The sequence below is a fragment of the Telmatherina bonti genome (genome assembly GCF_933228915.1).
Source record: "Telmatherina bonti genome assembly, chromosome: 9".
NCBI classification, from domain to species: domain Eukaryota; kingdom Metazoa; phylum Chordata; class Actinopteri; order Atheriniformes; family Telmatherinidae; genus Telmatherina; species Telmatherina bonti.
Window position 1 is genome coordinate 11,730,680 of NC_136627.1, and position 27,246 is coordinate 11,757,925.

At 41.3% G+C, this 27,246-nt stretch overlaps 1 protein-coding gene across 3 annotated transcripts in view; it reads left to right on the plus strand.

Moving 5' to 3' along the window:
• Positions 1 to 27,246, plus strand: part of numbl (NUMB like endocytic adaptor protein) — a 75,551-nt gene that overhangs the window by 14,854 nt on the left and 33,451 nt on the right. For 2 of the 3 annotated variants that reach the window (XM_079246184.1, XM_079246185.1), the window contains exon 1: positions 21,455 to 21,569. The exons of the other annotated variant lie outside the window; for it this stretch is intronic. In XM_079246184.1, the coding sequence (XP_079102310.1) occupies positions 21,529 to 21,569 (41 nt within the window). In that variant the 5' untranslated portion in view covers positions 21,455 to 21,528. Of the gene's footprint in view, positions 1 to 21,454; positions 21,570 to 27,246 lie in introns of those variants that run through there. 3 annotated transcript variants of the gene reach the window in all.

Genomic DNA, 27,246 nt, shown 5'->3' on the forward strand with positions numbered 1-27,246 from the left:
AGGTGTAGCGCTTAGGGATAAAAGAATAGATGTGGTTATGCTTAAATATTAATGAGCACGTGGTTGCATGTTTGCTAGACAACCCCAAACACAACAAGAGGCAATATAAAATGTTACCGTCCTATAATTCCTGCGCCTTTACGGGGACACAGCAATGTTTAAATCTAATGGTTATGCATGTCCCCATGAGGCTGGACTGCCTGGAGTGCTTGGCACCAGCACATGAACAGTACATCCTTTCAGGCTCATGCTGCATGCACCAGATGTAATCACACCCCCATCATATTATCACCTCAGACTCTTTATCCTGCTGATGGTTTGGAAAAAAGTTGTCTAGGCAGGTGGGAAGCATCATTTGATGAGCCATTGTGCTAACCTTACCTGTCAGTGGGTTTAATCATGTGGTTCGTCGGTGTACAGCTTTCCTAAATCATTAGGATTTTGTCAAGTAAGTCATAAACCAGTCTGTGTGTGAGCCTGAGTAAAGGCTCTGCTGTATGTAGGTCTGTGTTATCTAATACAATCTGTCCCTATCTAATATTCACATGGTTAACCCTTTGAAGTAAAGAGAGGAGAAGATAGGATTTTTCCTCCCAGTTCAACAGAGCTCTGGTGGGAAGTTTCCTGACGTTAAATGGAAATGCACAAGAAGAAAAACATTGCTACAACTGGTACTCCGTTACCTACAATAGCATGTCAACACTTTGTTAAAGACGCTTTAGCTTCACAGGAATTAAAACAAAAGTAAAGAGGACACACACACACACACTCATATCCAGGAGCTAAAGAGAATACATTCCCTGCAAGGTCTGAAAGGCCTGAAAACTTCTCAGCGTCTTACTGCAGGCGCTGCTGTCCTACATAAACACACATCCTTGCCAGATTTGAGCAGCTTTAGATATATTTCTTCAGGGACATCCCTTCTCTTTTAATTAGATTGAATTGGGCTGAGCTCAGCTGGGAGAAGCCGCTGTTACCAGCTAGAGTTGTGCAGAATTTCGATAAAAAATGTGATGATAGTTCTGTTGTTTGCTGATGTTGCCAGTTTCAAACTATTCAGCCATCGCTTGAAGACGCAGATCGCTGAAGTTAAAGCCATAACAAAGAATTACTTCTTCCTAATTATTAGCTGATAACGCAGGTTTGGTTATAAGGATTGTTGAGAAAACGGACACTTCAGTGCCTTTTTGTTATACTTTAATGATATTGAGTAAACAGGACAAGGGGAAGATGTTATTGACATTAATGACTCACCCTCTTTTTACAGGTCTTACATTATGCTTTAACTTTGATGGATTGTATTTTATTTGCATATAAGTACTCTGTTAACGTGTGTTGTGGATATTAACATGTCAGATTTGAATTTGAGCCTAATGTTGTTTTTTTTCCTCTAAAGCAAACCGTTTGTTGGTCTTCTTCTCTTTTTCATTCCTCACTTTCCTGGTTTGGTTCTGCAGCCATACAGCAGATTCACCCCGCCAGCTTCACATCAGAGTGAAAAAACAAGAGCAGAGCTTGAATCAATTACTCCGTGGATGTGCTTGATTTAGTGTGGCTCTGAATAAGCACTTTTGAAGTGATGCTGCCTCCATCAGCCGAGGCAGCTCTTCCGTTTTTGTATAAATCGGAACTGATTGGTGCTGATCTGATGTCGGGCCAGATGCAGATCATAATAAAGGAGGCGGCGAGATGTATGAGTCAGCCTTGTTTTAAAGAGGCTTCGGTCGGCATATAGGAGACATGATGGGAATTACTGTACGCTTTTTAGAAGATTACTTTGCTCGCTCATATTTAGTTCCTTCTTGTGGTAAAAGTATGTCTCCTTCTCAGTAATTTCGCTCCTCTGTGTTGCCACACAGTGGGTTATGAGTCACAGCCGTTGAGTCATAGAGATGCATTTTTCTGGACTTGTGATGTCAGACGAGGCGTGTTGGAGGACGCCTGCGAACGTGTAGTGCGCGTATCTCCAGGGCTTTTGTTTTAGTGTTTCTACACCGTTATGGAGCGATAAGAGAGACAACTGTCCTCCTACTGACAGATGGTCATGTGGGGTGTGTGTGTGTGTGTGTGTGTGTGTGTGTTTCTGCTTGCATTTGGTAAGGACTTCATTTTGAAGGGGGAGGGGGGAAGCAGGTTTTTGGGGAGGAAGAGGAGGTGGAGAATTGTGAGGAAAAGGTCAGCGAAGGCACAGCTGGTAAGACCCCCTCTCTAACCAGCTGCTGCCTCAAAAGCGCCCGTCAGCAGCCTGCCTGGACGTACGTGCCTGCCCCTTTCCTCCTCTTATTCTATCTGTCCACCCCCACCGATGCCGTCCCTCTGGTGTGTCCCCCTACAGACTTACCCCAGCTGTTCCCTCCTCTCCTGACCCCCAGCGAACACAACTACACTTACAAACACAAACACCTAGAGAGACCTTCCCCTAAATCTCTTGTTCAGGACTTAATCCAATAAGTCCCATCAAAGGTATCCCAGGAGTTGGGATGTGTCTGCAGGGCAGCAGTTGGAGCAAGTTGAAGCCTGAGGGTGGGGTAAATCCACCAGCTGTGTCTAACTGGGCCCTTCAGGACGGACTTCTGCACAATGTTTGATCATGAGCATCAGTTTTACTGCAGGGGAAAGCTTCTCCGTCTGCATGGATGTGATACCAGGGAGCACACATTGCAAACTTTCAGCTCATCAGTGTTGAGCTGAACAAAAGCTGTGTTGCGTAAAAGTCTTGAGTCACACCTGAATCCTTTGTTGCCAGGAAAGTGAGTTTCCTCGTTGTTCCAACGAATCTGAAAATCAGTTTTGGAATGACTACTTTCGTTTTTCAACACATTTTTCAGCCCTTTTAGGCAGGTTTTGTTGTGATTTCTTTTCATAGTTTACTGAATATCAAGTTCTTCCAGCTTTATAAAGGACTTTCTTTTGATGTTTCTGCCTTTTGTTGTGTTTTCCGTCCAGATGATCCCTCACTGCTTCATCACTTTTCAGGTCCAGGCCTTCGGGAGGATTCATCACATTATCAGACCTGATTTTGAGCTGCTGCTTTTAAGCCCAGTTCCTGCTTCTTCTGGCGAACCTCAGTATTTTCCCCCTGTTTCCCCCTCTCTCAGACAAAGTAAAGTAAAGAGATGAAGAGTTTTATTCTCCTCTCAGGTCTTTTGCTGGATTATTTTGCTGTAATCAGCGGCAGGCCACTAGAAACACGATGCGTTCCCACAGTTTAAGTGGATCCTCTGATTTAGACACATTTTCATTCCTCACTTATGGTCGGTGGCTTGTTGAAGGTAAAACACACACATAATGCCTTAGATGTTAGAATTATGTGTGTGAGGTAAAGTTTTGGTCACATAGTTACAAAAACATGTCTCATTTTAAGAGTGCAGAAATACTAGGAAAAAGGTAAAGAAGTGTGTGCGCTACTGCAGACTTTTGCACAGTACTGTAAATCCTTGACAAAACTTCACTAGAAGAATCTTTTTGTTCCTTTTGCTTTTCTTGTGCAAAAGCATCAGCCTGCCGAGACCTGAAGTCTGTTTAAGATGTTTAATTATTCCCCGCCAATGTTTCATCACATAATCATCAAGCAGGGCTGGAAAACTTTGTATGAGTACAGTTGTACATGTTGAACTGTCTTTCCTGTCCTCTCCACCCCAACCAGTTGAGGCAGATGGCTGCCCTCTCTGAGCCGGGTTCTGCCGGAGGTTTTCTTCCTGTTAAAAGGCAGTTTTTTCCTTCCCACTGTCGCCTTGTGCATGCTCAGGATGGGGGATTGGATCCAACTCATGACTCGATGCAATCAGTTAGTTTCTATTATAGGATATGTATGAACTGGGTTGAAATGTGTGTATGTATGTGTATGTAAAGTGCCCTGTGACAACATTGTTGTGAAGTGGCACTATTCAAATAAAGTTGAATTGAATTGAAATTGATGACAGGTACCTGTAAGTTAATAAATGTTTTTTGTTTTTTGTTTTTTTTGATTGTTGCCTCAAAAAGGCAAACATATATAGAGTTGCAAGTGGGGAAGAAAGGAAAACAATTTTTACGCATAAATTGTTTTTTTTTTAGCAGCTCTAACCGTTGCTGTCGTTTCTTGAAAGCACCATTGAGTCAAGCTTTTAAGTCTTTCTTCTGGCTGCATGATCACAAACTGGGGATGCGTGATGGACGGCCGATCTCAAGCAGACTTAAGGCTTCTGTTAAATGAATGGAGTCACTGTTTTCCTGTAAAATCAGGAATTAACTGCAGCAGTCTGATATCTCTGCTCTGCAAGGAGGTTTTCACATACCGCGACATAACTCGGCATGATATTAGACTTCCTCCTGAGACCCGGCTCGCAGTCGGTGCTCATATAACCAACATAATGTCCAGTTAATGGGCTGAAATGTGAAACTGCCTGTATTCGCTGCCAAACCAGTAAAGTGAAGCTGGAAGTTGCACTTAGTTGAATTCAGGTTAATTTATTGTCACTAAATCTTAGGTTTAAGTATTAAAATAGTTCATTAAGCTCCTTTTATTAAGCTTGATGTTTAGCATTTGTCCTCCATTAAAATAACTTAAATCCTTCAAGTTCAAATCTGACCTCGGGGCCACCCAGCCTGCACCGTATCAATGCTGGGGTGCCACGCCCTCCCTCCCCCCGCCGCTGCCCCGGTGCTATTGTTCCCTCGATGACAAGGCCCACGTGCCCCTCTATTCAGCATCCTGGTGGGGGGTAGGCGGGCTCTTTGTCTGGCCGCCATTGTCCCGGACACACGCTTCCATTTGACGGACACACGTGCTGACAAAAGAGAAAGGGAGCGCAGGAGGAGGAGGAGGGGCCACCACTGGCCATTATTCTCGGCAGTGGTGGCGGTGAAAAGACGAGACGCGCTGGCCATCTGTGGTGCGTGTCTGTAATCTGTAGCGACTGTGGTGGTGGTTGGAGGGCGGGGGGGGGGACCTGCCTGCACATCAACACAGTTTGCAAACACACACACACACACACACTCCTCAGTTTCTAAAAAAAAAAAAAAATTCCTCTCCTTTGTCACGCCACGCTTTACCAGGGGCACGGCGCCCACCGAGGTGCTCTGCTTTTGATGAGGTTTTGTTTCAAGTAGGGCTTTGGAGAGGGAGAGTGTTGAAGTCAGGCTGTCATCCTGGAGAGAGACTCGCTGTAAAAAAATGCCCCAACTCCTCTTTCTTCTTCTCCTCTCATGTCGGTGTCAGACTGGCCATTGTTGTTCTAGCAACAGGCCTAAACACCAGTCCACTTGTCTTTGTGTCCTGCTTCTTTCTGCTCTCAGCTGGAGAGCCATCACCTCGCCTGTGTTTACTCTGCGTCTTCGCAGTATTCAGTCCTCCCTTCCTTTTTCCAATGCTCTCAAAACCGAAGGTTGGAACATGTTTCTCGAAGTCACTGTAGGATGTTTGCAGGAAGATAACGTCACAGTTTCTTGTTCAGTGGATGCATTTCCTTCCTTCCGCCCTTTCTTTCTAGTCTTTCCCTCTACTTCCTGCCTCGACTATCTTTTCTATTTGTTTTTAAGTTCAGATGCTTTTTGTACTTGAATGAAATAGAAAAAAGAAAAAAAAAAAGTAGCTGTCAAACTTGCCACCTCATGTTTTTTTTTTTTTTTTTTTTGGGGCATTAGTCGCCCCAGTAGCGTCTCCTGGAATTTTTAAAACCCATTTCCTCTGCGTGTGTCTCTATGTGCCCAGACTGGGCTTTTAGTGCCGGTCGATGAGGCATGACCACCCCATGAAGGTCATTCTGTCTCACCTCTCCACAGAAACCCGAATTCCCCAAACCGCTGCACAGCAGGCCGCGGCAATCACCAAATACAAAGTGTAGCTCCTTCTCGTTACTGTAAACGCATGTCACTCTGACTTGGGAGTATTTCCCTTCATTTCCTTTGTAGACTTTTTTGTTTTGTCGCCAGATGTTGCTCAAAGGAGGACAGAAAAAAGGATGTGACTGCTTCCTTGTGGCCCAGAAAAAGCTGCAAGACCGACTCGAAGGACATATTTGAAGGCAGGCGGACAGATGGTTGGTGTTACAGACAGACTGACAGATGGATTAACAGACAGACAGAACAAATAAGATATGTGTTTATACAAGGTAAGGATTTGGGGCCTTTTGCAAAGAAATATTTAAAAGAAATCTGCAACATATTTCAACTTTGAAGCTGTATTTGAATGCACAGGTTATTATATCAGCATGAAGTCATCGTCGAAGTGTTTCCTGCTCAGGAATGCATCCAGTAAAGACCGGCAGCCAGACAGCGTCGGGGCAGATGTTAAAAGCTTTGAAAGCCATATTGATTTTTAGATTTTTGGGGCTTGTATGTCGTTGCTTTACATGCATAAGCATGCATTATGCATAGGTGCTTTGTACCGGCAGTCAACACATTAAATCTGTTTTCAGCACACAAAGAAGCTTGTGCTTTAAAGATTCACAACACATTCGTGTGTGTGTGTGTGTGTGTGTGTGTGTGTGTGTGTGTGTGTGTCAGCAAATTGGCTTAACAAAAAGAAAAACTCTTCCTGTCTGGATGGGAGGTCAGAGGTGAGAGGTTAGTGAAAGTGACCTGGATAATGACACACGCAGATACGCAACATGAACACAGGCAGCTGCTCTGTTACCATGACAGCGATGCTCCTACTCTCCAGCAGGGACGCTGCTACACAGGCAACCAGGCCTCTCCCCGCCAGCGCTGATAGTAGATGTTGAGAGTTTTCTCTCAGCACCGTCCAGCAGCGTGTGCTGTCTGAATGGCAATGTGATGCAGGTAAATATACTGCTTCATAGCTGCATACATTGTTTGCATTGTTTTAATAGAAACCTAAAATACAATTAATCCACACATTCATGTATTTCAAACAAATATTATGTATCACTATTATGTCATTATAATATTAGTTATTTTCTCAAACTGAATTATTAGTTCATGTCTTGTTATGTTTGGTCCATTTATTGATCTTTTAACTAGTAAATGAAATAGATTAGAGTAAGATTATTGTAATGTTTTTATTGTCAGACTGAAACTGATCTTGCACCATGGTAATAATTAAGCCCAAGGAGTCAGGATATATTAATATTTGCTTCATGATCTGTCCACTTTATTAATACTAGGTGGTGCTGAATGATACAACACTGGAAAGCCTGATTATTCACCTTTACAATGAGCTATAGATTGTGAGGATGATGCTTCTGTGGAATGAGCCACAGAGCTAGATGTGTGGTTAGTTAGAGCCCCCTTAAACTCTCCTGTTGACATTTACTCTACGAGTAAATGAGTTACTTGGTAGACTGGATGATTGGTAGGGGTGGGAAATCGAATAGAAAAAATCAATATCGTGATTTTTCTGCTTTACAGTATTAAAATAAAAAAAAGGTTTTTTTTTCAATTAAATAAAAACAATCCATTATAAAAAAATTTGTCATTTTTATTACTATTTTTGTGGATATTTTTACTTGTCTTCTTGGGCATCATAGCAGCAGAATGATGATCTGACTAATGTGTTGTTTTTTTCCTAATTGAAATTAAGAAAAATGACGAGCAAACGAGTTTTGTACATACTTGTTTTGTTTATTTGTTTTTAGTCTACAAAAATCAGAATCGTGAGAATTGCAGTTTAAATCAAATTGGCCCCCCAAAAAATCAGAATGAAATGAAAAATACTTTATTAATCCCCAAAGGGAAATTCAACATTGTAGTAGATAATATTTAATTTGAGGAGGTCTTGTTCCAGAGGCTGATGGCTGCTGGCAGGAATGATCTTCTGTATCTTTCAGTCTCACAGTGGACCTTAAGAAGCCTCATGAAGAATCCTGAAGAATCTAATCGACAGCATATCGTCACAGCCTTAATGATTGGACATATTGGCTGTTTTAGCACTTTATTCAGAAACCTCGCAACCAATCCATGCAGCTACACCATCTCCTCCTCCTCATGGTCACCGGTCTGATCTGGTTTTGCTGTGGGAATGAAATGGACCTTCAATCAGGTGTTGTTGAAGCTCAACCAGCGTGGTTGTCTGGATCACTCCGGCACACCCAGGGTGATTCAACAAGAGTTCAGTGGGATTGAGTTCTGAGGTATCCTTCCCACTCCCACGTTCTGGAGCTTTTCTGTGGTGACCCTGGCTCTGTAAGAAGAGTGTTTCCATCCTGGTAGGATGGAGTTATGGTGCAGATTGCAGCCATATTGGATCACCTGTAAGCCTATATTTTAGCTGCCAATGAGGTTTCAGTCATGTTCAATTCAATCTGTGACTGACACCCAGCCAGCAGCATTTAAAGATCAATATATCAACTGTGGAGCATAGTAGGAAAATAATATTTGCACATTATTTAGGAGGCACTTACCTACACGTTTGCTGTGTTGCTCATTCCACAGAAGCATCATCCTAACAAGTCGTACGTTGACATAAAGGTTGATAATCAGGCTTTCCTACAGTGCATAATGCAACATAAACTGGCGCTCCTAAAGTATAGGATAAGATAATCCTTTATTAGTCCCCCACGGGAGACATTTACATTACACAGCAGCTAGGAAGAGTGGAAACACGCATTGTAAAATATAAGGAAATGATCAACAAAATATAAATTCCCTACTGTTTGTGCAAAGCTTAGTTGTGTTTACCTTTCAGAGGTCTGTTGCTAGGTTAAGTATGAGGTTAAATGGTCACTTTAAACTCTCCCAAGAGTGAGCCTGAATGGTTGTTTGTCTCTGTGTGTTGGCCCTGATGGACTGGCAACCTGCAGTGTTGTATTCTGCTTCTCGCCTGCTAGTTGCTGGGATGGGGCTCCATCTGCGCCACAACCCTGAATTAGAACAAGCTGTATGGAAAATGAGTGAAGGTCTGATGCACCTGTTTGTTTTACTTTATTGATTTCCCAATTGCTTAATGTGCAACGTAGGTCTTTGAATAGAAAGTCAATTAAGAACCAAATGCAAATGAGGCATAGTAAAGCATCCAATACAATGAACGCCACAAAAATAAGACACATCCTTTTATGACTTTATGCTTCTTGAAATTCAGATTTCAATGTGCAGCAAAAAGACTATTTTAATGCAATGACATCAGTTATTTTTAGAAAATTTATCCAAAAAGCTATAAATATGTGTATGCTTTTATAATAGGCAGAATACTGGAACATTAATGTCATTTTTCGGGGCTGTATAAACTTCAGCTTCTCTGTCCAGTCACACCATTACAACAGGAACACTAAACAAGCTGATAAAATCTATGACTTGTTTGACATTTTCCGTACACTTGAGTCCACAATGCCGCATTGTTTGAGGATCTGTAGCTCTGTGAGACAGTTGCTTTGCTTCAGTGTTTGTACCGAGCCTGTGGGTTGCAGTATAAAGCAATCATCAGTTTGCCTTGTTAATTGCAATCCGGTTATGACAGCGCATCATCGTCAGGGTGCAGAATTAAAAAAAAACTGAGGGACAGCTTTTCTTATTACGGTGCTGGAGTGGTGTGTTGTTAAATAAAGCACTTGTGTATTCTTATTTTTCAGTGTAATTACGATGCCACCCTTGTGTTACTTTCCTCTTACTATTTACTCACGATGTATTCTGATAAGACATATGAAGCCAAGCCGGTGGCCATTACAGCAGACGATTAACAGCAGGACTGTTGTCATCTCTGCTCCTCGCTCTGCTGACCTTGTTCTGAACAAAGAGGAGAGAGGCCTCTTCTCTCTCACAATGTTGTCAGTGTCTGCCTCCCTCTCCTCACCCTCATCTGATCTCAGCACAGAGAAAGAAACGTGTGTGTGTGTGTGTGTGTATTCATGCAGATTTTTGCTCTTCCTCTCCTTCTATTTTTGGTCTGTTCCAGAGTTTTTCCTTCCAAACATCCCGCCCCATCCACACCACCTCTCCATATTCTCCTCTTGTCCTCCCAGCCTCAGTGCTGGTTGCTATGGGATCTGGTTGCCACGCAGCAGCAAAGTTTTCACGTAGTGCTCTCATGCATGTGTGTCTACTGTAGCGTGACAGAGTTGTGGTGCCATGCTGATCGGGAATAGGGAGAGAGGTGTTGTTTCCTCCAACCACCTTACTCATGGGCAAATTTACACAGCTTCCAGTGTGGAGAAGTATGGATCCTGTAATCTAATCCAAAACCTTGACCATTTAGCGTAAACTAGCCTTTATTTTTGTGTCGTCAAACCTACAACAAAGCAGACTCACACACCCTCCTCCATCATTTCACAGCAGCTGTATGAGGCTTTGTCTTTAACTCCAGGCTGTGTTGGTCTGTAGAGGTAGATATGTCTGGATAATGGAGCCATGTGATGATGGAGAGTGATTGAAGGGAGAAAAGATGGATGAGGGAAGGGAGAGAAAGGAAAAAAAAAAAAAAAAGAGAGTGGTATTGACCAGAGGTAAGAATCAATTGAGCAGCCTGTCAGGATGAAGCAGTGGATTCTGCTGTCACGATTTGCTTTTAGACAACACGTCCTTCAGGGGGGAGATTGGGACAGGATGAAAAAGGTGCTGCTGCTGGATTCTTTGATGGAGCTCATTGGTTAATCCAGACGCATCAGGTCTTTCTCCTCAGCAGATGATTGGACAGTTTGTATTTGTTTTGTTTGAGCAGTGATGTAACATAACGATGACATTGAGCTGATCAATTCTAGCGAAGGGTCACTCACACCAGGATAGTCCGGGGGACTCGGTTTGATTGGGGGGGGCTCTTTCCAAAAAGTTTTACATCTTAGGCTACGTTCACACTACAGGCTGAAGTGACTTAAATCCGATGTTTTTTCACCAATGCGACCTGTAACCGATCTTTTCTTATAAGTCTGAATGGCACAGATCTGATATTTTCTAATGCTACCCAGGCCGCTTGGATATGTGGTCCTAAATCCGATATGTATCTGATCTTTTGCCATGCAACTTCAGTCTGAACGGACAGGTTGCATTAATCCGACCGATGCGTCATTGACACGCGACAAACGTCATTATTCTGCGTTTGTTGTTTATGAACTCTTTATCGGTAAATGCGCTCACATCACTCTCCCACTAATCCTGACTGCGACTCCGTACCCAAACGTTTCTCTCTACAGTTGTTGCTGCCACAGCTCCACAAAAGGCCTTGACCAAAACTTTTACTTTCCTCTTCTGTAAATGTCTCCTTAAAACGAACCCATTCACGATGTTGTGGCTACGGTTGGACCAAGCAGCAACCTCCAGTGGTTAAAAGTGAAGCCTATGCGGAAGTGCATAAAACTGCAGTTCACCACTCATCCACTAGGAGCTGCAAAACAGAGCAAATCCCCATAGACTCCCATGTCAAAAAGACCAACTTCACAGCAGAAATAAACATGTTTACAGCCTGGTTCAAAAATCCATTTTAGATTTAATAGGTCAGGTTTACCTTCATGACAACTGTGGGGGGAGTGAATTTTTTTTTGAAAACTTGGCTGTTTTGAAGTAATTTAATCTCGAAGTTCGGCATATTTAGGGGCGTGTCCTTTTGATTGGCAGGTTACCAATCTCCCGCTTCAAGTCAGAAGAACGTAAGACAACCCCGGTTTTTAGCTGGTCAACAATGTGACTTAGCTTTAGCCCGCTTACCTCCATGAGCTGGGTAGCTCTCGTTATCTCTCATCCAATATGAGCAGCAAGCCCTGCAGTCTGAACGTAGCCTTAGTCTTGTTTGGTTTGATTTCAAACTGTATTCAGCTCAAGCTGACGAAAACCGTTGGGACAGCGACACATAGTTAAAACAACTGCTCACTGGTAGAGCTGCTTGATTATGACAAAAATTAAAATCATGATTATTTTGACTGAAATTGAGATCTCGATTCTTTAACACAATTATCCAGTATTTTTAAACAACGCTGCGTGTCGTGGTGTTCTCGACTCCGCGTCGCACATTATAACCGTCTAATGCACGGTTCCAAGTTGTTTAATCTGCTTTTACCGCTTATATAGGAACTATTTTACGTTGGCCTGGATGTACGTTTTATGCCAAACAACCGCTGTCAGGCAGCAGCGCGTTTTTCTCATTCTGTTAAAAGACAGCTGATCTGAACCAGCTGATTAACGCATTGCTATGGGAACGCCCCGTAACGGAGGGATATGACAGTGTTTAACTTGCCGAACTACGTATATGAAAATAACACAGCCAGTTGTCACTGACAGTGGTATAAACTATGTTTAGATGAACTTCCACAACCTACTGCAGTTATTCTACATTGACCTGCAGCCGGAGCCGACTGAGACTGGCCGCCTGGGAGTGCTTTAGGACGGGAGAGGCTCCCGCTGCTCCTTCCTTACAGTAACTGCAGAACAATATGTGCCTTCAAGTCAGTCGCCAAAACACCAGAAAAGTCTCCAATAACTCCAGTAAAAGTTGCTAGATTTGTCGCTTTTAACAAAAAAATCGCCAGATTTAGTGAGAAAGTCGCCAAGTTGGCAACAGTGTCTGAATGAAACCGAAGCGGCCGTGGGAGGAGTTTACAGCACAGCGCTGCAACGCCAGAGACGCTCGACGATTAGCAGGTGAAGACAGCAGGAGAGGAGACTGCAGAGAGAAAAATAATTGCACCCTTTTATTTTTATGATTGTTGAAAACCCAGATCGTAGTTGAGATTAAAATTCGATTAATCGCCCAGACCTACTCACTAGGGGGCGATAGTCCCCCAGACAACCATTGATTAATAATGAAAAAGCAGGAAGACGAAGATTTTTATCGGCCAAGTCCAAAAGACTGATCTTTCTGCTCCTGCCAGTTCCTTCACCTCATTTAAACAGATGGAGACATATGATGTAGTCTTGCGCAGTGGTTCAGGTTTCGACAGATAACCTGCAAACGCACTGTTTTGGGGGTAAAAAATGAAATAATATCAGAGATGCAGTTGTCAGTGGGCTTGTATGATCCAGTCCAGCAATATTTTACCTAAAAAGACAGATGGCCTTAGATTTGACTTAAGAAGTAAAACAAAGCCAAACCATCATCCCTCCACCACGCTGCGTGGAAGCTTACATGAGGTGTGTGTGCTGATAAGGTCTGTTTGTTTCTTATGTCCATTTTGGTAAAAAATTTCCACGTTTGTCTCATTTACCCGAAAGAATTTGTTCCAGAAGTTGTGCGGTTTGTTCAGATGCAAACTTCAGATGCAAAACAAGCCATGCTGAGACGGTCTCTTTGCAGAGGAAGGTTTTTCTCTGTGAACTCCTAAATAGTGCAAATAGTCCTAAATGTTCTACACCTGTAATCACCATGCTATAGTGTTGTGGTTTAAGGTGCATCCCTGAAACACTGAGTATATTAAAGGAAATGATGGGAAGGAAACCTCTGACAGTTATGTTCTCCGTTACAAACAGGAATATGTAAGATTGTATCCTTTGATTTAATCATGTTCAGATTAAATTAGTGTAAAAGCAACTTCCTGGTTGCTTTACATGGAGCTTTATGTGGACAAATCTTTCTGTTTCGGGAAATCGTGGCTGTCATTTAGTCCTTAATTGGTTAAAACCAGATGCAGCTTGAGAGAGAAATTCTACAGCTCAGTTTTCTCTTTCAAAGCTCAGGAGACAAAAATATGATTTTCATTTCAACCCCATTTTAGTTTCAATATTTTGTCATGTGCTTCTCATTTATTTCTCCTAAAATTCAATGCTGTAGGTGAGACATACTTTAAAGGAAACACCTGGTAATACTTTCAATGTCTCCTTTTTGTGCTCCTTGGAAAATAAAAGAGCAATAAAAAGCTACGAATAAGACATCTGTCTGTCTTTCTCTTTATCTATCGATCTTTATCTATCTATCTGTCTATCTATCTGTCTATCTATCTATCTATCTATCTATCTATCTATCTATCTATCTATCTGTCTATCTATCTGTCTATCTATCTATCTATCTATCTATCTATCTATCTATCTAATAAAGTTATATATATATATATATATATATATATATATATATATATATATATATATATATATATATATATATATATATGTGTGTGTATATATATATATATATATATATTTTTTTTTTTTTTATTTTTTTTATTTTTTTATTATACCTGTCCAAGGTGTGCCCTGCCTCTTGCATGAAGGCTGCTGGGATAGGCTCCAGCTCCCCCGCGACCCTCCATTGGATAAGGCGGTTTCAAAAAAATGAATGAATATATATTACTTTTAAAAAGAACAAGTTTTGTGTATACTGGAAATAAAAACAGAATGCTGGGATTTCTAAACTTATATCAAGCCAAATTTAATTCCCAGTTATAACAAATCAGGTGTTAAAATGAGAAATTACTATTACTATTTCATGAAAAAACATTCACTCTAGATTACTACTTAAAGATGACTTTGTTATAACTGTGTGCATTTTATTTGTGTGTTTTTTTACTTTCTCTGACTGACAGTGACCACCAGGGCCTGCATGTGTCCAGGAGGCTGTGGGTTCTAAAGCCACAGACAGTGGAAAAGAGGACGGGCTTTAACGTTCTCAGACATTGAGTCGTTTGAAAGCTAAAAAGACGCCACCTTGTACAGAAAACCATAGTGAAAGCTGGCAGCACAATTTAGAACTTTTTAATGATGATTAATAATTAATAATGTCCATTTAGAATTTTTTTTTCATGTTAAACTTAAATATTACCTTTACTGCACTGCATTCATAACTGAATAACTTATTTATTACTTATTTATTTATTATTATATAATAACTTATTTATTTATTACTTACTTATTTAATAACTAATTTATTTATTTTATAGTGTAGGATTATTAGGAATAAATATTTGTTGTAATGAAGTTAAAATACATACATAGAAAACAAACAAACAAAACAAATCTTGGGGAGGAAAAATTGAGCTTTTGAGGAGAACTTTTCATTTGCTCTGCCTGATCTCAGCATGAGATCATAAATCAAGTTTAACAGGAGGGTGGAAAAGAGAAAACACTGAGTTCATGTGGAAACTTTCATCTATATGCATGAAATGAAAATAAATGATTTGAGAGCCTCACAAAATCGCTCTTTTTGGTTTCACACAGATTTCACTTTAGTCAGGATAAAATAAATGAAACAGTTTTTGGATCTGTTTTCTGATTTTTTTTCCTTTTCTCTGGAAACCTTGAAGACTTGAGTTTCCTTCTCACATCCACCAACAAAGCCGGTTCTGTCTTGCAGGAAGCAGTGGAGCAAAGCTTCAAAACTTATGCCATGCTCTTTTTGTGTTTTTCAGTTTGCAGGATGAGGTCATTTTTAGGCTTTCCGCCAGTTTCTTCAGCCGACGGAGTTATTGAGATAGAGAACGAGTTAGTTTACCTGCTTTTTTGGCCGTGTGGTTTCTGGTAAACTGGAAGATTGCTCATTTCCACGGTTTCTATCATTGTTCGTGATTCCACTCCGTTAATTGTGGCTGTGTGTGTTTCTGTAAGTGTGCACTGGAAGTAGCCTCATTCACATTCAGACGGTGTTGCTTCAGATGACAGAGGCAGTCACCGAAGCAAAGCAGTTGTAAGACCACAGAGTCTCGGACTGAGTGTGTTAGCAGACACAAACATGTTACACACTCTGCCACATGCCACACACAGTTTCTGCTTCTAACTGGTGGAAGCAGTTTGCTTGAACCACCTGCCGGCTGGTTTACTTACAGTGAGCAGGAAGTGTCTGTTACCACCTGGCTGGGGAGATCATCATGTTTCATAACTGCACAGCAGCTTTAATGGGCTTATGTTGGTGTGTGTCCTGTAGACAGATGAATATGCATAAACAGATACCAGCTCACACACAAACAAACACGTTTCACTGCTGTGGAACGGCTACAGAGATTATATTTACTGTACCTTCCTCTGGGTTTGATCTTTTTTTTTTTTTTTCTTCTAGTGTTACATTTATTTTTACATCCTCTTCTCCGGCGTCCACCTCTTCTCTGGAGGAGTTCATCAGAAATGAGGCGAGGAGGAGGGAAAGTTCAATGTAATCAAAATAAATGATCTACAGAATACAGAAGACAATGGAGGGATTTAATTGCTCTGATCCTCATTTGTGATGTCGTCTGGAGTAATTAAAGGGCATCTCGGATTTTGTCAGGTTATGACATATTATTTTCAAATATAAGAGTTGAAATTGCTTGAAATCAGTGATTACTCAACCCTGACATCTGATTCAACAGAAGATAAGACGATGTGTTGAATATGTGACAGTCTGTCAGACCAATAAGCTAAACTTAAAGCCTCCCTTTGGTAAAAATAACTTGTTAACATGCTGTGTAAGTTACTATTTCATGTATTAAGACAAGATACTAACTAAAAACTGCAGCAGTTTTCACACAGATCTTTGTATTTGCTGCATAAATGTGTTCACATTTATTTTATATGCTATTTATTCTGAATACTGGTGCAGTTTTTTCCTATGGGAAACATTTAAGTATTGCTGTTTCCATTTATGACAGCAAGCAGAAATAAAGATGCTGTATGTGCACTGAGTCCAGTTAGCCACAGATAACCATAGAGCTGTTTCTGTAAGAACACGGCAACAAAGCCTGAGCAAAACAAGCACGTTTTGATCCGTCTCAGTGTCATCCATCGTTCAACTCTGGCTCCGAGTGTTGGAGCGTAAACAGCTTAAGGGATGAAAAGGCATCATGGAAACTGGGGAATGTGTGAGTAAAGGGAGATAGTACGGACACACACCACTACTAGGAGCGTGGCTCCAGCTACTCTGTCCAAACACCCTCCCAGACTGAAACATGACTAGCATATCCAGATCCCATTGCAGGTCACATCTTGTCTGACATCAGAAGGTGCCTCATTTGCATCCCAGTGATCAGGTTCTGGCTTTGAGATGCACTTTTAATTTCATCAGAGGGGAAACTGGTGACCTGCTGTTAAGTCGATGATGAAAACGGCTTTCAGGCTGGTGTAATGTCCAGTCTTTGGACCCACTGCTCTCCATTATTCGGGTGCTTTACTGACTTCCAGTATCTCATCATGTTTAAAGTCCATTCACGCCTGTTTTGTGTGCCTAAGCTTTGTTTAATAGTAAGTAATGAGAAAGATTCAAAGATTGTTTGAGCCTTTTTTATTTTCATCTAACCTCACCCAACCCCCAACAGCCCAACACCCTGACTCTCAAGACCAGGAATGTAATTTTCCCCAAGTTCAATACAAAGAACCCCCACACCCTGAAGGTCAGATTCTCTTTCATGTTTACATCTGTGTGATCCATTAATCCCCTACCTCTAGAAATGGTTCATGGTCTCTCCAGTTAAGCTCAATTGCCAGTCCTCTGCCTGCTTGACTCACCTCAGCTCCAGCACAGCCCAGTTCCCCGAAGACCCAATCATTCCCCCCCAGTATGTGGTTTGCAGCACAACCCTTCCACCTCTCATCGAGGTATTGTTACCCTGTATGTCTGTTATCGTTGGCTGTGGAGAAGGAAGGCGGTACTGTGTTGCAAAAAAGCCTTTAAACTGCGAAAACTCTGTATCACATGAAATTATGAGCCTTGATAGAAGATTTTTTTGTAGAAATTTTGCTGTTTGACTTTTTTTTTTTTTTTTTCCTAAGATCCCATGTGAACTACTGGGCTGTGATTTATGGTCTTTCATTATATTAACCTGGTCTTATCTTTAAGGCTCTCTCAACACTATTGTATTCGAAAAGGTCACCACCTGGATTTAACTATTAAAATAAAAAATGATCTTCCTATTGGATAATTACTAGAGCTGTGATGATATGCTTTTGTACTAATTCGATTCCAATTTTTTGGGTGCCGATTCGATTAAAATTGCGATTCTCACGATTCTTCGATATTGTCATTTTTCTTGATTTCAATGAGGAAAAACAGTGCAGTAGCCAGACCTCCATTCTACTGCTATAATTAGTAAAAAGATCAATAAAAATTATTAAAATGACAAAAAAATGATAATTGATTATATTTATTTAAAAAAGAAATCGATTTTTTTTTTGGTTAAAAAAAATCTATTTTAAAATTGTGAAGCAAAAAATCTCAATATTAGATTTTTTTTCGATTCAATTTTGCACTTCTAGTAATTACTGCATGTATATTAAAGCTGGCAACATGTTATTTAGCCTCAGATGATACAGGGAGTTGCTTCTTTTCTGCATGCTTGAAGACACATCCTTTGGTCCTAGACAAGATTTTAGTCCGTCTAAGAAGGAAAATCCTGGCATGAAACAAAGAAAACATAGAAGAAGATGCTGAAAACTAAGTTAAGAACATCCTGTGGGTTAATAAAAACTGGAAAGATACATGACAACCATGGTCTTCTGGGAAGAAAATGAGAAAGGAGGAGAAAAAAATTTTAAGCATGGTAATCAGCTAATCAGCAATCATTAAATATTTGGTGAAGTCAACTGAAAGAAATAAAAAGTGGAATTCAGGGCTGTGTTTAATAGTGAAAATAAAATAATTTCCACATAAACAATGAGAAGCGAGCTCCAGCTACTGGGACTGAACAGCTGTATCACCATTAGAAAACCACAAATAAGTGAAGATAATTTGATAAAGAGTCTTTAACTTGCTGGGGTGCATAAAGATTGGAATCTGGAGCTGGAAGAAGGTCATGTGATCTGATGAGTCCAGACTTATGCTGAACCAGTGACGGGAGCATCAGCGTAAGAAGAGAGGAAGAAGAAGCCTGTGCAGGTTAGGGTTAGGGTCTGGAGTTGCTGCAGTCGGTCAGATCTAGGTTCAGCAGATAGACTGTATATAAAAAGATGGATGGAGCCTCTGTGATGTCACTCATAGGTTTCTGAAGAGCTGAATTGAAGCTCGGTGGGCGGTTCCTACCGTCGCCATCTTGGCAGCGTCATGCGCGTCGTCTCACCCAGAAAATACAAATATGGGCAAAGAGGTGGAGATGAGAGGGACGCTGTGAGTGTCATGGTGAATGATTGGTATCGAGCGAACTCCGAGCTAAGAGCTAACCGAGCTAACCCCGAGATAACAGGAGCTAACCAGCTAACGGAGGTAAGCGGGCTAAAGGTTAACGTTGCTAACCGGCTGAAAACCGCGGTTGTTCTACGTTCTTCTTACTTGAAGCGGGAGATCGGGTACCTGTCAATCAAAAGGACACGCTCCTAAATTTGCTGAACTTCGAGATTAAATTACTTTTAAACGGGCGAGTTAGAAAAAAAATTCACTCCGCCCACAGTTGTCATGAAGGTAAACCTGACCTATTAAACCTAAAATGGGTTTTTGAACAAGACTGTAAACATGTTTATTTCTGCTGTGAAGTTGGTCTTTTTAACATAGGACTCTATGTGGATTCGCTCTGTTTTGCAGCCCCTAGTGGATGAAGGGGGAGCTACGGTTTTATGTACTTCCTCATAGGCTTCACTTTTAACCACTGCTTGGTTCAGCATCATTATATGTAAAAAGAAGGAGGTCAGCTGATACCTGAATAAGCTTAAGTGAGCGGGTTTTTCCAACAATATATTCCACCATTACAATTCCAGGATTCATGGAGCTCAGATTGTTTATGAGTGGTTAAGGGAACATGAGACATCACTTTCACACATGGATTGGCCACTAAAGTCCAAACCTGAACCCCATTAAGAGTCTTTGCGATGTGCTGGAGAAAGCTGTGTGCAGTGGTCAGGCTCTCCCATCATCTATACAAACTGAGTGAAAAATAAATGCAACGCTGCATGGAAATGAATGATGTCATATTGCAGAAGCTTGAAGCGATGCCACAGCCAGAATTTGCCATCATCAACGCTAAAGGTGGTCTCAGTGTCTTAAAGCTATAGTAGGTAATCTTGCTCATTTATGACATTTATTTTACTCTAGGTGAAGTGGTTTCTCATCCTGATGGTAGTCTGTGCATTTTGTAATCATGAACAATAAGAAATATAGTTAGACCCCTCAGTTTACTGTAAATCTGTAAAAACTCTGACCATTCAAAACGTTCAGACCCAAATGAAGTTGTTAATTTCTTATATTTTCTAAGCTTCTTCTCCTGGCTCCTCTCCTCATCGTCCTGCAGCCCATACCTGATAGCCACATCCTGCATATAAACAGCGTGTTAGGATGAAAATACAAAGTAGTGAAGAAGAAACTCGGAAGGAAAACTTGACTGAGAAAATGCAGGAAGGATTTCCCGACCTGGCTCAGTTTATTTTGCCTCCTCCTGCTAAACAGCCGAGAAAAAGAAGATTGTCGGTGGAAAAAGCTGCAAATAAAAAAGCTTTAGATCATGCATGGAGCAAAACCAGGAGGAGCCAAGACAGGGCGCCACTTTCACATCCTGCCAGCTCCCCAACATTACCTACCCCAGCTTTAAGTGTGTTACAGTTTGGCCGAGCAGTGTTGCAGACTTACTCTAACCCCGACTTTTCAGTCGTGGAAACTCTGTCTGTTAAACCCCCCCTTTTTTTAAATTGTGATTTTCATCAAAAAGAGAAAATAATGCCCCAGAACACGAATCAATAGATTACATTTCGTGGCTGTTTCCCAACCTGCTGTGAATCTGTGTTCAACAAACACCTGTGAGCAAACTTCATCAGAGCAGCGTATAAATCAGCTTAGAAGCCCGACCTGCAAACCTCTTGGTTTTCAGCTCTTTTAAAGACGCTTTGTAACTCTGGTTCTCTCCTCAGAACCTCACCTCTCATCTTGGTCCTTAGAGACATCTTTGACATTTTCAGGTGATCCATATGTTTCTCCAGCTTGACAGTCTGGAGCAGAAACTAACAGATCACCACAGATGCTCATCGATCCATCTGTTCGTTCCGGGTGTGGGCCTTATGTTTCATCATTTTGCAAAGGAAACTAAGCACCTCTTAATCATCTGTTGGGAGCTCGGCCTGCTGGATATATCTGCGACCCACCCTCCAGCATCCAGCGCTGGGGAAGATGTCTGAACACACGCAGTAACAGAGCTCCTCCATGTTTGGCCTTATTCCCCAGTTCCAGCTCCAGAGCCTTTCACCGGGCTCCAGCTCCAGTTGTCAGCCTCTTCCCCCAGTGCACTCTTGACCAATGCGCCCACAGCAGATGGAGAGCAAAGAAAACTGTGTCACCAGCCGCCATAACTGGTTTAATCACCCCTCCTCATCCCCTCTCTCTCTCTCTCTCTCTCTTCCTACCCTCCCACTCCATTCTTTCCTCGCTCCCAGGATTTGGAGCGCCAGACATTGATTGTCTTATTTTTAGAGCATCTGTGCGCTTCTATGTGTGTGTGTGTGCACTGTATTTACTGCATATGCCCGTAAACCAGACCTTCGTCCACGCCGCCTCGTAGGAAGTTTGATTGTGTTTGGATGCGTCTCTGTGCACATATTTGCACATGCATCACAGCTCCTATTTCTAAGTTAATCCCTTAAGAAGAGGTGTGGTTCTCTCCTTTGCGCTGCACTCCCTCTCCTCTCCTCCCCGTCCCTCACTCCGACGAACGCAGTATCATCACATGTTCTCTCTCCGCCCTCTTCCTCTCATCCTCTCCCCGCGCCGCTCTCGCCGTGGCTGTTAGTCTGAGGGAGTCCTCTCTCCCAGCTTTGTCATCTCTGCATCGTCTCTCATCTGCTGCCGTTCCGGTGTTTTTGATGAGTTGTCGGAGCGAGATGGGGGAGGCCATTGAACTCAGGTGAGTCAGACACGGAGTAGGAGGTGTGTAGCGTGTGCTCGCTCAGCAGCTTGCTGCTGACATCCAGCATACACTGTACATACACTGGATATTTTTTTTTACCGTTTCTGTTATTTATTGCGTACCTGGTTGCATTTCTGGTTCTAACTGGGTCACAAGTTGCCATGGCAATCAGCACTTTATGCTTTTCTTTTTCTTTTTCCTTTTTTTTTTTTTGCAGCCTCACCTTATTTCCCGTCCATCATTTTGACCCTAATTCAGCAAAGGGAGAAAACTGCAGACTCTGTAGAGGTCACCAAAGAGGCTTGGCATTTGCAAAAGTGATTTATTTCTCCTGCTTTTGACTGTTTATCTCGCTGTTTTTGTTGTGTTATTGGCCACGGTCACATTTTCAATCACTGCCAAACTGATAATAGGTCTAGTCTGCATCCACGGGGCTCATTGCAGTTAATAGCCTTAGCAGATGTATTAGACCCCATGCCCATATGGAAGAGATTAAAACTGCTAAATTGATACCAGCGCCCAACTTTTTTTTTTCTCTCTCGCCCTCTGTTTTTTGGACAGAGTTTGTGCCTGCAGATGTTTTGTGCACATCTGTTGAACTGAGTGTGTTCCTGTATGCGTGTGTGTGTGTGTGTGTGTGTGTGTGTGTGTGTGTGTGTGTGTGTGTGGGGACACCTGTCTCGCTCTGGTATTTAACGGTTGGACAAAATCGCTGTAATTTCTAAAAGGTATCCATTACAGCATCATGTGTTTTTCTCTTTAAACATTAACACCAATTTTTATTTTCTTTTGTTATCTTTACAACAGGACAAAAGCTAAATGATCTCAAGTATAAGTCTGGTTACCCGGATACCGGATTGGTATTTAGTAACACCCCAGTTTGCATCACCCTAAAGAGAGTCGGTCTGTTTGCAGTTGTTGTTTTTTGCCTATTCTTTGTTATAAAGCCTTTATTTTTTGCTTTTTTGAACATTTGTAGACTTTATTTTAATCTTAGCTTGATAAAGTCAAGTGTAACACTTTTTTTTTTTGGATTATCACTCTGCAAATACATTTTTTTTTTTTTTACTGAAGATGGAACATTTGAATCTCTTTTCTCCGTCTGTTGAATGAGTTTTCCCCGTGTGACTGTCTGCAACAGAAGCTGATCAAGCCGCTCCTGTGCTTAGACAAGGCAGCTGCACTCTTTTTATTTATCCAAACACACTTTTGCTTAATTTCTCCATCGTCAAAGCAGATGAACTTTGCGTAGATGTTAAGTCATCTGATGCAGAATTTCACGGTGAGGATGCAGGACATGTGTTCGTGACGATTCCCCACCTCTCCAGTCTGTCAAACTTTACCGAGAGTCTGTTTATTTAATTGCTTAAATTGTCATGTTCCTTTAAGGGAGCATTACATCTTCTTGTCTCATAACAAAGAGCAGCAGCCGGGATTTTATCGAGAGGTGGCTGAACCTTTCGGAAAGTTTTGCCAAAGTTTCTGGAGCTGAATATAAAGGGTGGGTTTGCTTACATTCTCTAACACATTCAACACTTCCTCTCTTTTTCTTGCTAATTTTCTCTCCCTGCCCTCATGATTAGATAACTGAGGAGGGCAGCTCTCATGCGTGCTGGAAGAACAGAAAGAGAACGAGGCTAAAGAATGAGAATAGTGTTTTCTACAGAGACTTGGTTGATAAGGGAAACGAGGACAAAGTTTTTAAAAGAAATGACCAAGATAGAGGTGCAACAGGAGGGTGAGGATGAGAGGAGGGGGGTAAAGTGAAAGCCAGGTGTGAGAGAGAGGTTAAAGTGGATCAAAATATGAAGGTTAAGAGCGTGTGGGAGGTAAAAAAAAAAGTCAAGGTAAAGTAAATTTATCATGGAAGAAATATGAATTTCCTCCCTTTGTCAGCACGGGAAGCACAAGTTGACTGTCGACTGGGGATCGTAATTTTCTAAAAGAAGTAAAATAGGTTGCAGAAGATTGTTAAAACGGGACAGAGAAGGAGGAGAAGGAAACCTGAGAACAATGTGGATGCAGCAGTTTCTCTCTATCCACGGAGGTTCCTCAAAGCGAGTCAGCAGAGCCACATCGGGTCACTTGGCATTCTTCTGTGACAGGGGAGTCTGACGTAAAATCTGAACAATTCAAGCTGAAGGGAGGAGCCGCCCAGCCACCAACACATTACAACAGCAACAAAAGGCCCTTCAGCCTGGGAACATTTAAGTTCTGATAGAATTTATTGTGCTTGGAATTTCGTCTTTGAGCTCATAAATGAGTTTTTAAGCCTGAGCATCACATGTTCAGCTCCATGTGTTTACGTATCCATGTGAACTGGAAAACTCAAAGGTTATTCTGTGAGAAATGTGGGTTTCATCTTCGACTGCTGAGCTGTAAACCTTGCTGTCGTATCAAAAGGTAATATATATTAGCTAAGCTGTCCCGTCGCTCTGTTACAATCTGATGGGAGGGAACACAAAGTGGGAACACAGAACCACAATATGATACTGGAGCATATCGACTCGACTGCTCCACTTCACGCCTGGTTGCACTGTGTTTAGATTAGCTTTCCACACACACATTTTTCACAGTTAAAGTCATGCTACCGTGCAAACGTAAAGGTATTTTGACATCAATATATTCTTCTACATGTATATACAAGCACATAGCAAAGACTCAGCCCTCTTTGCCTGCTGTTCCAAGAACCGAGAAGGATTTGGGTATTGTTTTGGTAATCTGCATCTTGGAACCCATAAACTCATGCAAAAGGACACCACACACAGGCATGAAAACCTTTTTATACCCTGAAATACACAAAACTTTTCTTATCGATCAAAACGAAGATGCAGAGTCGACCTGAAAAAACATGTACGCATAACACAGACTTCTCTCGGCTTAACTTGAGTGGGTGGGAGCTGAAAGTGTGTCAGGAGGTGCGGTGACAAAGCACCACGATAAGCCCACAGGATGGAAATAATGCTGTAGGTGTGGGAGATGGATACGCTCGTGTGCATCCCGCGGGGTTGAGCTTGTGTACCTGCACACGCTGACCCTCTCCACATCCTCTTCCATGGCTTACATAATGTTTGAAATTTCCTGTTAAATCCAATTTGTAGTAAAAGACAGGAAGGCAGATCATTTTAATTGAAGGATGTTTTCTCAGACTCCCAGCTTCACCAGACTGACCTCCTCTCCGGCACGCTGGACTCACTGCATTGATTTGTTCCCTCACATTTGTCTCTTTGCTTTAGCTGTTTGTTTTTTTTATTGTAGCTGGGATATAAAGTTTGTGATAATTTCAGACCGAAGCAGAGAAAACAAATGTATGTGTATGTGTGCATTTAAAAGTATAAGACATGTGGGAGTTCCAGTTGATCTTGTTTTATGGTGATTGAGTCAGCTGGAAACTTTTTCTGCTTCCTGGATCCTTATTTTACTGACCGGGTCATTGAGTCAACTTTATCCAAGTTATTTTATCTTTAGAGTGACTGAACGTCCACATTAATGGTAGAATATGTGAGAATGTGAAGCAGGTTGCATGTATGTATTGCTTTTTTATTGTGAATCCGTAAATGAACACCTTTCAGACCAAATTAACAGTTGTTACTTGCTGGATGTTTGGCCTTATTTAAAATACCTTGGTACAATCAAATCAAATCAAACTTTATTTCTTGAGCACTTTTCATGCCATGGGCAACACAAAGTGCTTTACAAGATAAAATCAAGTCATAAGGATTAAAACAAACAGTAGATAGACAAGACATTCATAAAGAGGAGATCATGATTGTCCTGGTGACTACAAGGTGTCCAGATCCTGTGGCTGCAGAACGAGCACAAAACCTTGTGAGTTTAACCGTTAACATGGCGTGTGTGTGCTGATATCATGTGTGTCGGTTTATGCAGACATGCATGTTTATTTTGGTCTTGTTGTTCGGCTGAAACCTTGTTCCCATCTTCTTTTAAAAGAACCAGAGATGTTTCCCTGGCATTTTGTTCAGTGTTTGTCTTATTGTGCTGTACTGAACTTTAACATTTAACATGCTAAGTAAGGCCTGCGGAGTCTGAAATGAAGCTTATGGTTTTTTTTTTTTCTTTTGCTGACCTTGAGATGAACCTGCTGGAGGGGAGATCTTCTCCTGGAAGAGTGAGCGCTGTCTTGAATGTTTTCCAATGTGAATAATGTCTCTTTTTGTAGCGTGACAGATTCAGAATTGTTTGGAAATGATCTTATAACCCTTCCCAGATTGTTGGGATTTTTAAAAGCCGATGTTTTCTCTCCTTGGCATTACATACACAGACAGTGCTGCAAGCTGCCAACACGTCTGTATTTATAGAAGTGGTCACACTTTCTGGTGATGGATTAATCAAGTGCATCTGATTAAATTTGACGTGCAGCTCCACTATTTTCCCTGCAGTTTCTACAGAAGTTACACCTGTGTCTGAATGTTGCCTTACTTTCTCTCTAGCAAGTCATTCGTAGGGAAATAAAGGCTTTTTTAAGAAGTATTATTGAACTTTGTCAGATATTCTTGCTGAAGTTCCTTCTAGCAATGACTGGTAAGGCATCCATCTTGCATCCTACCTCTACTCTGAGTTCTTTCCAGCCAGTAAAAGTCAGTATCCTGTTAACTTTTGTGTTATATCTTGCTATGTCCCTTTCTCTTCATTTCTTTTTTTTGTTTCCTTTGTAATGTGCACTTAAGTTCCTCTAATAAATCAACCCTATCAAAATGACCAGTGTGTTGATATCCAGTTGCTAGCATGTGATGAGGCATTCTGCTGTACGATGTAGAGAAAAGGTGTGAAGTGCACTTTTTTCAGCCTCGGGATGCTGCAGGGCAGCGTTGTGCTGCAGGAACAACATAGGTGCCACTGTGAGATACGTAACTGAGCCCTGTTGATACAGATGCATATTTTAAGGTCAAAATATTACATAGTACTACTTTGACCTGAGGTTACAATATGTTATCTGTTAAGGACCAAATATCGTATTATTTATATTCATTATTTTGATTATACATCAGTGTATGTTGTTTGAAAATATTGTACTTTTTTTTTTGTTTTGTTTTACACGACTGTAATTTAGGTCAATAAGACCTTCACAGACTTTCTCCAAGGTCTATAACAGCCATGGACTGTTTCTTATGTAAGCGACTTGCATCAACTTTTCCATTTACACTGCAGACCAACTCCCTTCAGTTTTAGCCAACATTCACAGCCATAGCTGCTTTTGGACAACAGGAACTTTTTCATAATACTTGTAACTATTAGAGGAAATGACCTTTCCTCTTTGTTTCCTCAGCATCAAAACTGTAGACAATTGTTCCCTGAAATTCCTTTTTATATTTATTTTCCAAGTTCCTATGTCAAAGAAATGAGTCTCTAGTGTTGAATGTGCACCGCTATCAAATGCTAACGTGAAAATGGGAGTCCTCTAGTATCAACAAAATGACCTGCTTGCAGTAAAAATCGACTGTAACGTAAAATATACACAAAGAAAAAACAAAAAAGAAAAAATCCTTCTAGCCAAACAATAAAAAACAACCAAGAGTCAAAGATTTTATCAGAGCTTTGATGCAACTTTGATCCGTTCATTTTAATACCTGGCTTTATAATTTTCTCAGCAGTGGAGTTTTCATAAGAATGATCTCTGCTTGTCAAAGTAGCATCTCCACACGGTTCTCTGCCA